Source organism: Echinops telfairi, unplaced genomic scaffold (assembly GCF_000313985.2).
Source record: "Echinops telfairi isolate 266 unplaced genomic scaffold, ASM31398v2 ScPeMD7_23;HRSCAF=83, whole genome shotgun sequence".
NCBI classification, from domain to species: Eukaryota; Metazoa; Chordata; class Mammalia; order Afrosoricida; family Tenrecidae; genus Echinops; species Echinops telfairi.
Window position 1 is genome coordinate 22269115 of NW_022103920.1, and position 16470 is coordinate 22285584.

Here is a 16470-nt window from a genome sequence, read left to right on the forward strand (position 1 = left end):
TTTTTGTTCTTTCCGCAGTTCATGGTACTTTTGGTATTTTTCACCAATATCATAATTTGAATGCATCAATTTTTCTAGTCATTCCTTGGATAACTTTCACATGCATATGAGGTGGTTGAAAATACCACGACTTGGGTCAGGGGTTACTGAGACATTAAAGTGGCATCGTTGTTCACTAACACCAGCAAGTTGTTTTTTGTTTTTGTTTTGCGGCGGCAGATTTGCCCCATGCAAAACGTTATTTGATTTTTTGAATGCTACTTCCATGGCTGTTGACTGTGGATTGAGTGAAATGAAATTTTCGACAATTTGGTCTATTTGAGAACATTTTATTTTCTTTGGGATGTGCAGAAGTATAGATCGCTCTCAGTCAGTTATGTAGGTAGGTTGTTAGGTGCCGTTGTGCTGGTTCCAACCCACAGCGACCCTGTGCACAACAGAAGGAAACACTACCTGGTCCTGCACCATCTTCACAATTGTTCCTATGCCTGAGCCCGTTTTTTCAGCCACTGTGTCCATCTATCTCCTTGAATGCCTTCCTGCTTTTCACTGCCCCTCCACTTTACCTAGTATGACGTGCTTCTCCAGGGACTAGTCTCCGCTGATAACATGTGCAAAGTATATAAGACAAAGTCTTGCCATCCTTACCTGTAGGGAGCATTCTGGCCATACTTCTTCCAAGACAGATCAGTTTGTCCTTTTAACAGTCATATCGAATGTCCAGGTGTATGTCTTCCAAATGTCTTTGAATAGATGAGTGGACATCTGAAGTGTTGTAACTTAATAGTTTGTATTAATATTTCAATTGATATTCCATCAAATCTATTTTGCACAGAAGTCCTTAGTGTAGTTTAGATTTCCTTCAATACCATTGGTTCTTGATCATATGCTTCCTCTTGGAATGGACATTAGCTAATTAATTTTGGTAAAATAACTCTGTGTATTCTTTCCATCTTCTTTGGAAGCTTCTTGAGTCGTTTAATATTTCAGTCATAGAAGTTATTTCTCAACTCAAGGCTTGAATTTTTTTCTTCAATTCAGTTTTCTTTCAGCTTGAGTTTTGCTGGGCATGTGACTCCTCTTGAGTTGTCTAACTCCAGGGAATTGCGCATTCATGGTAGTCCCTAACTTTGTCCTATTGAGCTGTCTTTTGACCTTTCTCTTCCGAGTCTTTAGTTGATCATTTCCTTCCATTGCTACAGTTGCTACAGGCTCCCTACATTCAAGAGCAGGTTTCAAAGTCTCTTCTGACCTCCACTTTGAACTTTTCTTTCTTTGCTGTCTTTTTTGCAACGATTTGCTTTCTTCATATATGATATTCTTGATATCATCCCCAAATTCCTGCGCTATCATGTCATTAGTGCGTAATGCATCAAATCTATTCTTTCTAGATGGTATCTAAATTCAGGTGGGATGTGCACAAGGTCACATTTAGGCTGCTTTTTACTTGTCTCAATACTTTTTGTTTCATCCTGCACTTTCTTATGAGAAATTTCCACAGTGAGTGTCTGGTCCAGTTTTGACTAACAGTATTGCAGATCTGCATAATCTCTTCTCACAAATGTATTCAGTTTGATTCCTGTGATCCTTCCTCATTTCCAAGTTTTGCATTTCAATCAGTAATTATCAATACATCTTGACTGCAGAGTGATCAACTTTAAACTGAAGAATTTGGTAGACTTCTGCAGTTTATACATAATTGACTATAGTAGTTGATGAACAAAATTGATGAACTGTATTAATTTGTGTTCCCTGAGGCATATGGATATTATCCTACCACAGATAGCATGTTTTCCCCTAGTTCTAGATTCGTGGTTCATACATTACACAATCTGATTAATGATATTTTTAGCTGTTTCTTCTCATTGTGAGTTGAACCTGATAAGCAACAGTAGGTTCTGAAAGATTTATTCCATCCACATCATTTGGGTCTACTGTCATTTGAGGAGGAGGCAGCCCTTCCCCTATTATATCTAGAATGCCTTTCAACCTGAGGGGTTTGTTTTCTAGGACCATAATAGATAGTGTTCTACTGCTATCATATGATTTTCATTGACTAACCTTTCAAAGCTGATCTAACTCTTCCTCTTCCTACTTTTGTCTGAATTTGTAATTTTCACAGGAACATGTTTACCACGAGTGACCCAGATGGTCTTTGTAATACTGGTGATGTAACTTCTAGCATACTAGCAACATGCAAGTCACCACAATAAGATAAATTGACAGCTGAGTGGTGGTCACAAAGTTAGCCTAACTGAAATTTGAAACAAACTAAAGTCCTTTGGTCTTTTCTAGAAAAATAAAAGCTTTTCAATGTTGTGATCTTTTCAGATAGGGCAATTGAACTTTTATTATTCAGAGTTAAAGTTTGCTTTAATCAATTTAAACTATCTTTTCAGCCTATTTCATTGTTTTAGAATCTTAAATCTATCACTGACAGGAAAACATGTCTCTAGTGTTCTCATTGAAATTCAGAGCCCTGTAAACCATACTTTTGGTGTAGCATGATTCTAACCCTACTCTATCTATTAGGCTAATGCTAAGTACCTGTTTTTTTCTGAGCATATTTCATAGTTGAATTATTATTGAATTATTGAATTTCCTTCCTATCTGTTGGATTTAACCAGAAATGCTAAATATTTAGAATCTGTTCAATATAAGTATCCCAAATAAGTATCACCTATATCATTAAAGATGGTTATATATTAATTTTCCTAATATATGTAAAGGTACACGCATATATAAAGAGATGTTACATTATATATTGATTCAGCCTTTCAGTAAATATTTATGTGTGTGTTAGGCAGGGTTCACTAGAGAAACAAAACCAGGAGACTTATGATTATATATGGATAGATTTATACAGCACGAAGGAATATAACAGCTAATTAGTCCACACAGCAGTTCAGAGGGCTCAGTTCAACCCACCTCCATGGAACAGTTAATATACTGTAAGTCCTTCAACTCATGAGGGCTGCTGGGTCCAAGGTCAAGGGAGCAGACAGCTGAGTCTTCCCTAGGGCAATGCAGGCTGTCTGGCTATAGGCAGCAAACAGCAGGGTGGGAGCTTAGCAAAGCAGACCCAGATGGGATATCAAACTCAAGCAAGATGACACGATCTGACAGAAAGCTCAAGGGATGCATACAACAGCTGTATGGCATCAAAAAATATGGATGGAATAAAGAGTCACTATCTTAAAAAGAACCATTTCAAGAGATAGCATATGATAAAGAACAAATGGTATTGAAGGAAGAAGTCCAAGTGACACTGTGATAGTTAGGTTTATTGTGTCAACCTGACTAATAAGACCATGTGGGATTAATCAGGTCCCAGTTTGATTGGAGGGCAAAGAGACAAATGGTTCTGCAAGGCCCACCCACCTCTCTCTTGATCTCTGGTGATCAGAGCTTGCTGGAGCATACTGCTGTTTTCGCTAGTTCTCTGCCTCAACCTGTGAACTACACTACCTATGAGCCAAGCCAACCCGTGGATCATGTTGCTAGACTTTGAGGCTCCTTTGAGACCTGCTTTGCTACACTGCTGGTATGTACAATGCTTGAGCTTGAGGATGGGGGATCCTGTCACCTTGCATTGCTTGCATTCCATATCCCATCCAGGTCTGCTTGGATAAGTTCCCGAGCTACTGACTGTTGGTGACCTACCCTCCTGCTTGCTGCCTGTGGAGAGACTCGGCTTCCTGGCCCACTGACTGGAAGAGATCCATATTTGTACCCATTAAAAAGAAAGGTGACCTATCATATGTAGAAATTATAGAACAATATAAATAATATTACATGCGAGTAAAATTGTGCTGAAGATCGATCAATAACATTTGCACCACTACATTGATAGGGAGCTGCCAGAAATTCAAACCAGTTTCAGAAGATGATATGGATGCTCATGCTCAGTGCTGATCTCACATGGATCTTAGTTTAAAGCAGGAAATCCCAGAAAAAAATGTTTACTTGTGTCTTACTGATTACACAAAGGCATTTGAGTGTGTAGATCATAACCAACTTTGGATAGCATTAAGAAAAATGAGAATTCCAGAATATTTCCTTGTGCTCATTTGGAATTTGTACATTTGGATCAAGAGGCAATTGTACAAACAGAAGAAGAGAATACTGCATAGTTTAAAATCATAAGAAGTGTGTTTCATGTATCCTCTCCCTATATTTTTTCAATCTATATGCTGAGCAAATAATCAGAGAAGCTGATGATATGAAGAAGAATGCAGCATCATGGTTGGAGGTAGGCTTACCAACAACCTTCTATATGCAGATGATACAACCTTGCTTGCTGAAAGTGAGGAGGACTTGAAATACTTGCTGATGAAGATCAAGAATTTCAGCCTTCATTATGGATTACAACTCAATGTAAAGAGGACAAAAATCATAACAATTTGACCAATAGGTAATATTGTGATGATTGAGGAAAAGGTTGAAGTGGTCAAAGACTTCATCTTGCTTGTGTCCCCAATCAACGCACATGGAAGCAGTAGTAAGAGCTTAAATGATACATTGCAGTGGGTAAATCTGCTGCATAAGGTTTCTTTAAAGAGTCTATAAAGTGCACAGATGTCTTTCTGAGGACTATGGTGCGTCTGACCCACACCACAACATTTTCGGTTATCTCATAAGCATGTGAGAGTTGTAATGTGGGTAAAGAAGAGTAAAGAAGAACTGATACATTTAAATTATGGTGATGTCAAGGAATATTGAAAGTACCATTGACTGCAAAAAGGATAAAAATATATATACCTTCTTAGAAGTACATCCAGAATGTTCCTTAGAAGCAAGGATGGTGAGACTTCATCTCACATACTTTGGAAATGTTTTCAGGAGAGACCAGTCCCTGGAAAAGAACAACATGCTTGGTGAAGTCAAAAGGTAGTGAAAACGATCATTGGACACAGTGGCCTCAAACCTAACAACAGCTGTGGGGATGATGCACAGCTATCTGTTGTTTCATTCTGTTGTACTTAAGATCATTATGACTCAGAGCAGACTCTATGGCATCTGACAACATTGCCTAGATGGGATTACTTAAGACGGGCATGAGGATGCAAAGGCCAAAGACAAACAAATGAGCTGTGCTTGCTTCATGGTAAGAGGTCATTGAGAAAAGATTCTTCTAAGAAAGGAACCCCAAGGGGAAAGTTTATTGCTCTAGGAATTAAGCCAGGAGAGTGTTGGTTCTGGAGGCCAAGTGAAGAAAAGGTTTGTGGATGAAACAATGTTCATATTTATCACATCAGCTGATAGATCAAATTTTGTGAAAACTAGAATCATTGAAATTAGTGACACAACATTAATAAATATTAGAAAGGAAAATAAACTTTATAATCATATGCACTATAATCTGTGAGGCATTTTTAAAATGTCATTTCATTAAATTTGCTAACTTGATGTGAGGTAAGATATAACTTTTGCTTAGAGCTGTTCTGTCCAATTGGGTGACTTGCCTAACTAAAAGAGAGTGCAGGTACTCTGTAAAATTCCATATTTTTCTATTCAATCCCATTCTGAGACTGAAATATAACTACTTCAGCTTTGTAAATGGATTTCAGATTCATCACAAATTTTGACACATCATTTTGGCCTCAGAAATAGTTATATTTATACGTTTCATTTACAAACCAATTGCACCTGATTTTATTATCTTCTATACAAGTAACCTAAAAAGAAACATATTTGTTTGTGGTTAATGCTCCTCTATGCAACTCAAAGACTGGGAAATACAGTGGAAAAAATATAATGTAAAAAATGCCTCTTTAGTGTTAGCAAGTAATTTTTTTAGGCACTTGGTCCACAGATTATAGTTTATTTGCATAGTCTATTAAGGGGGTTGGCAAGCTACACACTTGATGGCTGAATATAACCTGATGTTCTTTTTTCCCAAAACAGAGTTATATGGGATCATAGGCACTAGCCATTTATTTCCATATGGTTCAATGGAAACTGTGCTACAATGGAAGATTTGAGTAGCTGTGTTATAGTCCATATGGTGCTCAAGTCTAACATATTTACCATCTTGCTATTTACTGAAAAAATACAGTCAACACCTCATATAACTAAAGAGATTGAAACATAACATCTTACAGTTCTGGATTTCTTTTGGTGTTTTTTCACTTACTAGGAATGGCCTCTTTCTATGTTCTTTTGTACTCATTAAATTATTTTTTAATGTATGCTCTCATTTAATTCTCATTATAATGGAGAAAGTAGCTGTGTGGGGTTTATTTCCATAAGCAAACTTGCAAAAGATATAAGGACAGGAGAAAGTGAAAATGTCTATGAACTTTTCAACAATTACCTCATATATCAGCTCTACAGAAGACTTTCCTAATTAACATAGGCAAAAGTTGTTATGTGGAGGACTAAAGTGCACCTGACCCAAGTCATGTTTTTTTTCTCTCAATTGCCTCACATGAAAGTTGGACCTTGAAAAAGGAAGACAGAAAAAAGAATCTATGACTTTAAAATATGGTGCCGCCAAAGAATATTGAAAGTACCAAGGACTGCCAAAACAACAAACAAAGCCATCTTGGAAGAATGCTCATCATCTTGGAATAATACAGCCAGAATGCTCCTTAAAACTCACTCATTCCTGCCCTGCTCCCAGCCAGTCCCGGGGCTTTGGGGCTCAGCTCAAGGGGAGTCCCTCTGGGACATGGGATACAGTGAATGGTGTGACCCTTTGCTGGGTATGCTGGGCCGCTCTAGGGTTCCCATATGGGCTCAAATACATTTCTTCCCTTTTTCTTAAAAAACAAACAAACAAAAAGATCTCACTCATTCACTGCCATTAAGTCAATGCCAATTATAGCAACCCCATAGGGCAGGGCAGAAAAGCCCTGTGAGTTTCCAAGACAGTATCTGTTTGTGGGAGTTGAAAGTCCTATTTTTCTCCAGAGGAATGGCTGGTGGTTTCAAATCATTTTGGTCACAGCAAGAATGCTGAGACTTGGTCTCATATACTTTGGACATGCTATCAGGAGAGAACAGGCCCTGGAAAAGGACATCATGCTTGGTGAAGAAGAACAGTTTAAAAAAAAAAGGGGACGACCCTCAACAAGATGGGTTGACCCAGTGGCTGAAACTATGGGTTCAAACATGAGAACAATTGTGAGGATGGCACAGGACTGGGTGGTGTTTCATTCTGTTGTTTATAGGATCATTATGCCTGAGGGCACGAACAACAACAACATAGGCAAAATTGATCACTTACTCACTTACTCTTTAAACTTCAACCGTACCTTAAAAAGGTATCTCTCATGTACCGATGCACTTGATTGTACTCTATTAACTTATTTTTCTTTCAACTTAGAACCTGTAAATTCCTGAGGATAGATATTTATTCATTCCACAATATCCACTGGGTCTAAGCATATGCTGTCTCTAAATACAGTGGTGAAATTAGACTCATTCCTGCCTTCAGAAACTCTAGTCTAATGAAGAAGATAGTTAAGAAAGGACATAATAATGATGTAGCTGAAAGTGTGCTATAATGGAGAGAGGACTCAGCTAAGTCAGATTACTGTGGTCAAAGAAGGCATCTTGAAAGAATTATCATTGTGTTAACCTCGGAAGAAAGATTAGGAGTCACCAAAGCAAGAGAGGGGCTAAATTCAAGGTGCATGTATACAGAGAAGTCCATGGGATGATGCAAACACAGATGGAGAAGTGTGCAGAGAGAAGAGTCTTGTATGCCATGTTGAGAAGATTGAATTTGATCTTAAAACCATGAGGTTCACTGGAGGATTCTCAAAACTGCACAAACAGCATGAAAATCTTTGTTGATATTGAGATAATTCTAACTCATGGTGACCACCTGGGTGTCAGAATAGAATTGTGTTCCATTGAGTTTTCAGTCACCAAGCCTTTCTTCCACGGAACCTCTGGATAGATTCAAAACTTCAACCTTTCAGTTAGCAACTGTTAGTCTGGGTACATTAGAGAAACAAATCCACAGAAACTCATATGTACTATAAGAGAGAGTTTTATATAAAGGGTAAGTGCACATCAAGAAAACATCCCAACCCAGTGCTGCTCAAGCCCACAAGTCCAATATTAGCCCAATGTTCAACACCAATCAACAAAGTCCTCCTCCATCTCACAAAACACACGCAATGATGCTGACTGTAGGAGGAAAGCTAAGTCAGTGAATGTGTAAGCATATCAGTGCTGGCAGGGGTCTCCACACAGCTCCTCCAGCCCCCACAGCTGCATCAGGGTAGATCCATGTGGCTTCTCCACAGGGATGTCTTGCAGGAAGTGAGCCTTGCCAGCTGAAGCAGGGAACTGGCTAAGGCAGCTGCACCCTGATCCGACCATCACAAAGCAAGAGACCCGAAAACTAGAAAGGCGAGGCTTACTGAGCCATTTATCTCTCCATCCTTCAATTAATCCCACATGTGTTTATCAGCCAGGTTGGCACAATAAATTTTGACTATCTCAGCAACCAAGAATGTGAACAATTTATACCACCCAGACGCTCTGAGGATTACAGAAAGCTCAGTAACAGGATCAGATTTGTATTTTCTAAAGGTTGCTATGATAGTAGTTTGAGGTCCATCAAACAAGACCTGATCATTAACGGTTAAGGTTGTAACAGGAGAGTAGACAAAGAAAGTGGACATGCTTGTTGATGTTATGTGCCGTTGAGTTGGCTCTGACCCATGGAGACCATATATACGTACAACAGACCAAAGCACTTCCCAGTCCTACCCCATCCCATAGTGGCTCCTGTGCTGAGCACATTGTGTAGTCACAAAGTCAATTCATCTTCTTGGTGGCCTTCCTCTTTTTCACTGCCCTCTTCTTTACCAACCTTGTCATCCTTCTCCAGAGACTGGTGTCTTCTGACAACCTGTCTGAAAAATGTAAGAGCAACTTTCTCTGTCCTTGCCTCCAAGGATTACTCTGGCCTTACTTCTTCAAAGACAGGTTTGTCCTACTGGACCTGTGTAAGTGATATGAAAGAACTGGAGTTATTATGATTTTAGATTACACCGTCACAGAATGTAGATAAGCAAGGAATGATAGCATCTCTCCAGAGACACCAGCTATATTCTCAGCCACCCCCAAAGACCAGCAATCAGAGAATCATGCTCCCGTACCCAGCTGCTGCCCCATTTCCCTGAGAAAGATGGTGAGTGCTGCAGGACAGACACACTGCCCCACTTAGTCACTCACATGTATCAACACAAGATGAAAGAGAAACATAACACAAACACGCAATAAGGAGTTAACTGTGATAAAATATCTAATCACATGATGCAGCAGGACAAAAGGGCTCCAGCAAGCTTCCAAAATAAGGATCCAAAAACTTTTATGGAGGAAGAAATAGTAACAGATAATTTACACAGTTGTCCAAGAGATCAATTAAAAACACTTAAACAGCAGAAAAGGAAGCACCTACGTGGTACATAATCCTAGAAATCCTGCTAATCTAAAGAGTTCTCCCAGAGAGTAAAAAGAGAACTTATCAATTGGGGCTGGAGATTAGGTATGACATATCTGATAAGGGTCTCCTCACTTGACTTTTAAGGAAAAGGTCAACACCTCAATGCCACAAAGATAAACAATCCAGTTTAAAACCGAGTAAAGGATATAAACAGACATGTCACTAAGGAGGACATCCTAGCAGCTAACACATACATGAAGCAAAGTTTGTGACCAGTAGTCATTACAGAGTTGCAGATCAAAGCTACGATAAGATACCATTTCATTCCAGCATGCAATAAGGACACTAATGAACCAATAATCACCAGGTGACAGGCTAGACAACCTTTGCCCAAAGTCAGCTCTATTGAATACCAATCCTGTAAGGGTGAAAAACTGTTATGTCCAGTGGATCCCTTCTTCCAGCTACTCTATAAGACCGAGTAGAATTGCCTCCTGGGGCAGAAATTTTTGGAGAGGAGCCCTAACGGTTAAGTATTGGGCTGCTAACCCAAAGACTGGTGGTTGAGCCCCAGCAGCTCCAGTGGAGAAAGGCCTGGGGAGCCTAAAGGAAAAGGGGCAGTTCTACTCTGTTCTATAGGGTCTCTCTGAGTCAGAAAAGACTCATATTTTTACAGAAGAAGCCACATCTTTCTCCCGATGAGCAGCTGGTGTGCCTACAGCCTAACACTTATCCAATGAACCACCAGAGAGCTTTTTCCCATGAGGTAGCACATACAATGTTTATTTTGCTGGGGTGGGGCCAGTAAACATTCATATCATCAAGGTGGTGAGAAGAGCTACGGAATGAAAATGTTAGCATTGCAAAACTCTAGGTTCTACAAATGTATTTGAACACAACCCCCCCCCCCTTTTTGAGCAAGCTCTTTCTTACCCAGCATACTTCAGAAAACAATGTCGGAAACGGTGGCTCAAAAGTGTGACTAATTAACTAATCTCTGAAAAGTGCTAGCTGAAGATGGCTTCAAATGCTGGCCTCTCCTCAAGATTTTTCTGTTTTACATTGCTTCATGCAGCTAGCAGCATTCAATGGGTGGGTTGGAGGCTTGGCTCAGGATTTTTTCAAAAATCAAAGTAACTTCCATTTCACTAGCTTCCGTTCCACCCTAAGTGCAAACCCAGTTCATTCCAGGTAGCGGATGCAGCAATGAAGGCAGACATGGCACTTTCCCGACGTTATTCAGCTATATTCCAAAGCCAGTGAGTATCTTGCATCCTCGTCTGTTCCGTGTCCTTGTTGTTGGATGCTGTTCTATCTGGGCAAGACTGTAAAGCGTATTCAGATTTGCCTTCGAATGCATGTACATTTCTCTCAATAAAAATAGAAAGATTATAAAGTCAAAGGTCAAAGTTAAGAGCTGCATAGTGATGGCTTTCTTGGGCTATGTTATTCAACCGCCCTCATACACGACCGTGGGTTTAATTGTAATTTCAGGTGGCATCTTCTTATTTCAAAGACTTCCACCTACTGTTAATTGGAGTCATCTGTTTAGCAACATCCATAGAAAAATGGAGTTTACACAAGAGGATCGCTCTGAGAATGGTGATGATGGTGGGTGTGAACCCGGCATGGTAAGTCCTGTGTTTCCTACTCCCAGTTTGCCTTGTGAACAGACCCCTTTGCTAAGAGCAAACAGTCTAGTCAGCCATGCATATCTAGGGGATTATTCAGACTGCGCTATAATTCATGACCTTTCCCCCCCTTCTGCAAAAATGAAAGTGGTGTAAAGTGTGCTTGAGATGGAGGAGGGGAAACAACAACAATGGCAACTTTCTTTTCACTGCGGGTCCAATTATAGGGAGAGCAGAATGAGGGCTCACCCTTCTCTTGCCTTTTATGCAGCTTGGCGTCAAAGCTGAGAAAAACCGTGAACCTCACCAGACAAGAGTGATAGACTTCAGAGTAGATTTTCATCCCATCTTGTTTATTTGGCTGATTGCACATTCAAGACTTGTTCAAGAGCATCCTTGATCATCAGGGAGGATATTAAGAACCAAAGACATAACTGACAAAATACAAATGTGGGCAGGAAAATTCCAAGGTGAACACATTTTTTTCCCTCTGACAAAACAACTATTGCAAACCAGCCACAAAGAAGACTCATTTGCAGCGGAGAAATCACTAGTGACACTGAGTTTGCCCCCTGAAATGAAAGGTTGTATGTGCATAGATATAGACCACTGGTCATCAAGAACATGTATAGGAGATCAAGAATACACCTAGGGTCACCATGGAGCTATGCTTTTAAATACTTTGGCCATCTTTCCCTTCATGTCTTCCCTGGGAAATAGGAAATGGCTACAGAATTCACTTTAGGAGTCCTTCCAAGTGATAGCCTGATCTGTGTTTATCATTTAAGAACTTGACCATTTTGTTAAAGACAAAAGCAATACAAAAAAATGACTCAGATGAGACAACACGCATTTTGCTTCTTAAAAATGTTAAAGCATATGTTTACTGAGAGTATTTCACTCTTAAGATGCAAGAGTTCCCTACCCGTTGGGCTGCTATAGAAATGTGCCTCTTGCCCTGGACCCTGGGTTCACTCGCTCAGTGGCCCCAGTGGGGTAATGCATTACTTAGTCACTCAGGAGACGCGTCCATTCCGTGAGTAAGTGGCTATGCAATGGAAGGCATTTTCATCTGCACAGAAGTTTTAGCTACATCCCAACATTTATTTGTAGAAGGTTTTCAAGTCCTGCCAGTGACTTCCATGTACTTCTAGTTCTCTTTTTAAGAATTACGGTTTTGGATCAAACCACTTGCTAAAGTAGTTTTTATTGATGCGTTTTTTGTCTGTAGAAAACATTCACCCTATCTGAAGTTTCATCTGTAGCATGGAACTGTTTGTTGTTTGTTTTTAGACATATATTTAAAGGGAATCAGGGATACTCATTTGGGGTTCAAAAAGGACAGATGTGCTTCTGAAGGTTTTGCTCGGGCCCCAAACTTGAGAAAGATCATAGTTTTACCCAAGTGTGATTTCAGACATTTATAGACAAAGTTTAAAATCTGATAGCCTCAAGTTTGTTGTTTTTGAAGAAGAAGCACTACTCCATTTATCATGGAAAACAATGTAATATATCCAGTTCTCGACAATAGACAGGCATGTCAGATTCAGAAGATCATAAGTAATAGAATATGCAGGAATCTCTGAAACCTCATTTTAACTAGTGATTTTAACAATTTGCTCTGACATATTTGGAAATCACTGTGAACAAGTAAAAGGCAGATTTAGAAATATTAATCTCTCTCCTTATCCTTGTGCCTCTTTGGCATACATATTGACAAACAGATATATGGCCAAAAAAGAAAAAGAATAAGGGACGTAAATTTAAAAATTGATGACACCTCCATTTCATCTCTAAAGAACACTTTAAAATTGACATAGTGTTATGAGTTATTATACCATACACCACCTTGCAGTTTAGTTCTAAGTTTAATTATTTTGATATTTTCTGAATAAGATTGTTAATCTGCCTGGGACGATAAACTTAAGAACTCCATCCTTCTCTAGGTCATGTAGATTTTGACAAGGCCTTGACTAAACTTAGAGTTTGTCATCCAGGTGAACCTCCATTTCCTGAATTAAAAAAAGAAAATTCCCAACAGACAACATCCTTTAAAATTAAACAGTACAGAGCTAATTAACCTAGAGAGCACAGCTCTGCACTAAAGGCTCTCTCCTTTCAGGCTGACACTGGGGTTCATGATCAGCACTGCCTTCTTATCTATGTGGCTTAGCAACACCTCCACTGCTGCCATGGTGATGCCCATCGTGGAGGCTGTGGCACAGCAGATCATCAGTGCTGAAGCAGAGGTGGAGGCCACTCAGATGACTTATTTCAATGGAGCGACCAACCCTGGATTGGAACTTGATGGTATCATGTATTTATATGCCCACAGTGGGGTCTAGTCATTTGGGCAATAGTACTAAATTCAAGAACTCATGGCTTATTTTTATTTTTTTTTCATGGCTTATTTTTGAATGAACTAGTTATGCATGATGTGATTTAAATTTTCTCTTTCTATACTTTCCAGAGTTTATACTTTCCAAAGCCCTGGTGGCATAGTGGTTACTCAATGGGCTGCTAACTGAAAGGTCAGCAGTTTGAAACCACCAGCCATTCCTCTGGCAAAATAGTGAGGCTTTTGACTCCTATAAAGAGTTACAGTCTCAGAACCCCACAGGGGAAGTTCTACCCTGTTCTATCTGGTCATTATGAGTCTGCAGCAACTTGATTGTAGAAAGATTGGTTTAGATAAGAAATGTTTTATGTAAGAACATTTTGTTATACAAATACTTCTATTGTAATTAATGGCTGGATTTGTATTCTCTGGCAAAAGATGAAGAGTGATTTTTTTTTGATCATCTTCCACCAGTCGAATGGAATTCTTTCTTTTGTCTTTATCTATCTACTTTCAGGTTACTCTATCTTATCTTGAAATGACTTTTCTGCATAATATCAGCAATCTTTAATTCCTTCACTGTGTTGGGTTGGAGCATCAGATTTTACTGAGGCTATTTTTGACTCCGAGGTGCTGAAAAGTGTTGGGTGAATATGTATGTTTATAAAATACTCTGTTTAGATGCATTTATCTTCATTTTCTAGTCCTGCTTCTATTTGCTTGCATGCACCCAGAGATACACCTCTTATTTAAATGATGTCCCTTTTATTTAATGTCTTGCAGAAAATGTTAATGGACATGAAATAAATGAGAGGAGAGAGAAAACAAAGCCAGCTCCAGGGTAAAGAATATTGACAAATTTGATTAGGATTTTCCAAATTACATTTTAGCAAAATTATAAACCGAGTCAATTTATTTTTCAGATGCTCTACTGATGAAGGCAAAATTTCAGACAAGACGGAAGTGGAAAAGGTACATTGAATTTTATATGCCCTAAATAATTATATATGAAATTCTATCAGAGATACAGTTATCAGTTAGATAGGGGTACATTTTAAAACCTGTGTTACTTCTTTCCTCGCTTATAAAGTATTTTGCTTGCCAAGGTCAAAACGTAGTACAATGATTTATTAAGCCTTTATGGATAGACTGAAATTAATACCATGATAAGAAACATTTTATGCTCTGAAAATCAGTATTATTGTTTGCTTCTTTTATATCAGTTAGCAGCTGGAGTTTAAAACAACATCTTTCTAGCCCCATTCAGAATGTTGTTTCATTTTCTCCTTTAAAATCTTGCTGGTCAAATGGGCTGGTTTTTATCAGGAACATCCTAATTTCTTCCTGGTTATGAATGTAAGCTCCTATCTGTGTCATAGCAAGTCCAGTTATTTTAAGTGTTGCCCTTGCCACTAAAAAGATCCAAATCAGGATTTACAAAATTGGTACGGTTCAAGGCCAGTGTGGAGGTGCTGTTGTGAACGTTCTAGATGTGAAAGCAAAGAAGCAGGACCTCTCTAGAAGAATCTATGATATCCGTTTCTCCCAAATCGGTTGATTTTTTTTATTTAAAGGTTTCATTGGTAACAATATATCTGGGGACCCCAGAAAAACAACGCTGCCTTCAAATCTAGACCTCTGGTAACCATGGCATTATAAGAGGGGGGCTCATTTTCCTTCCTCAGGCTCTAACACAGACAATGCAAACGGCAGAAATAAAAAGTGAAAACACAACACTTGTTACAGAAATCTAAAAGGAATGAGCAGTTTCTATGTGCAGAGAAAACGAATTCAACAATGTTGTCAGACATTAGCTGCATTATGCATGAAGATTTTTGAAGACTGAGAATTACATATGTATTTATCTCTTTGGGAGAAAGACAGGGTTCTACTCCCTTAGACAGTTCAGTCTGAAACCCATATGGGCAGTTCTACCCTGTTCTATAGGGTCACTCTGAATCAGTACTGACTCAATTGCAGTGAGTTTGTTTTGAGTTTGTATTTATCTCTTTAGGGATAGGAGGAGTTCATTTAAAACATAGAATTTAAGTTTATCAGGTAAATTATGAAAGAGTGCCTTAGAAGTGGTCCTCTAAAACTGGTTTGAAATCAGTAAATCTTAGCAGAAAGAATATCGGGATATATGGATAGTAATGTCTCTGTTTAGACGCACAGTCTACTATTATAATGCTTAAATTGTGGCCTAAGGCCCTTCAACTTAATAGTCAAAGTTTTCCCAGACATTATAGAAAGGTCTCTTAATGCCCAAACCTACCCCTTAATGCAGGCAGCACCGAGTCTGGGAGAAAGATGGGCTTAAAGGACTAAGTGTGATCTGAGGGGAAGACCTGTGTGTCTGAAAGCCTAAGAGCATATACACCCAGATGATGTGTATTTGATTCACCCTCTTGGTCCAGTAGAACATTCCATCACCTGGTGCAGGGTAGGGATTCTATGCCTGTTACATGTTTAACTATATTATTTAATTAAGAAATTCATTCGTGGATGCAAAGAGTGGACAAGGAGAGGCATTTAACAGAAGAAAACTACCAATTCAAAGTCCAAAATATAAACAGAGCAGAGCTCCAAATAGTACTATTTTTAGTGCCAGGATAAAATGCTTAGCCTGGTGTTGCTGTAGGCTAAGCATTGGACCGCTAATTGTAAGGTTGGTGGTTCAAATTCACCAGCAACTCCATTGGAGAAAGATGAGATTTATAGACTCAGAAACCCTTCATAAAGCCACGGGGGATATTGATTTTGGTTTTTATCTTCAGAACATGTGGTTGAGGTGCATTGTTGTGGTAGGTGAAACTAGTTGGGTAGCTTAAGTCAAGGTAAAAATGGCTCTTCAGGAACAAATGCATTGATGAGGGTAGGAAAGGTGGTCAGACAAAGTGCATCATGGTGAGATCCCAGGCAATGGAACATGGATTGTGAACAGGAAAGTGTGAGAAAGTACCCGGATGGGCCTCATATTAAGGATGCCACAACTCTGCCCAGAACACAGCAAAGGCTTCATCAGGGCTGTGTTGATTCATTTGTTTGTTTGTTTGTTTTAATCATTTTTATCGGAGGCTCGTATGCTTATC

The 16470-nt window shown here is 39.1% G+C and overlaps 1 protein-coding gene across 1 annotated transcript in view; it reads left to right on the forward strand.

Moving 5' to 3' along the window:
• Positions 1 to 16470, forward strand: part of SLC13A1 (solute carrier family 13 member 1) — a 101348-nt gene that overhangs the window by 29629 nt on the left and 55249 nt on the right. Inside the window, exons 3-6 of the mRNA XM_004707863.2 lie at positions 10904 to 11040; positions 13163 to 13350; positions 14162 to 14219; positions 14302 to 14350. Of these exons, the coding sequence (XP_004707920.1) occupies positions 10904 to 11040; positions 13163 to 13350; positions 14162 to 14219; positions 14302 to 14350 (432 nt within the window). The remainder of the gene's footprint in view (positions 1 to 10903; positions 11041 to 13162; positions 13351 to 14161; positions 14220 to 14301; positions 14351 to 16470) is intronic.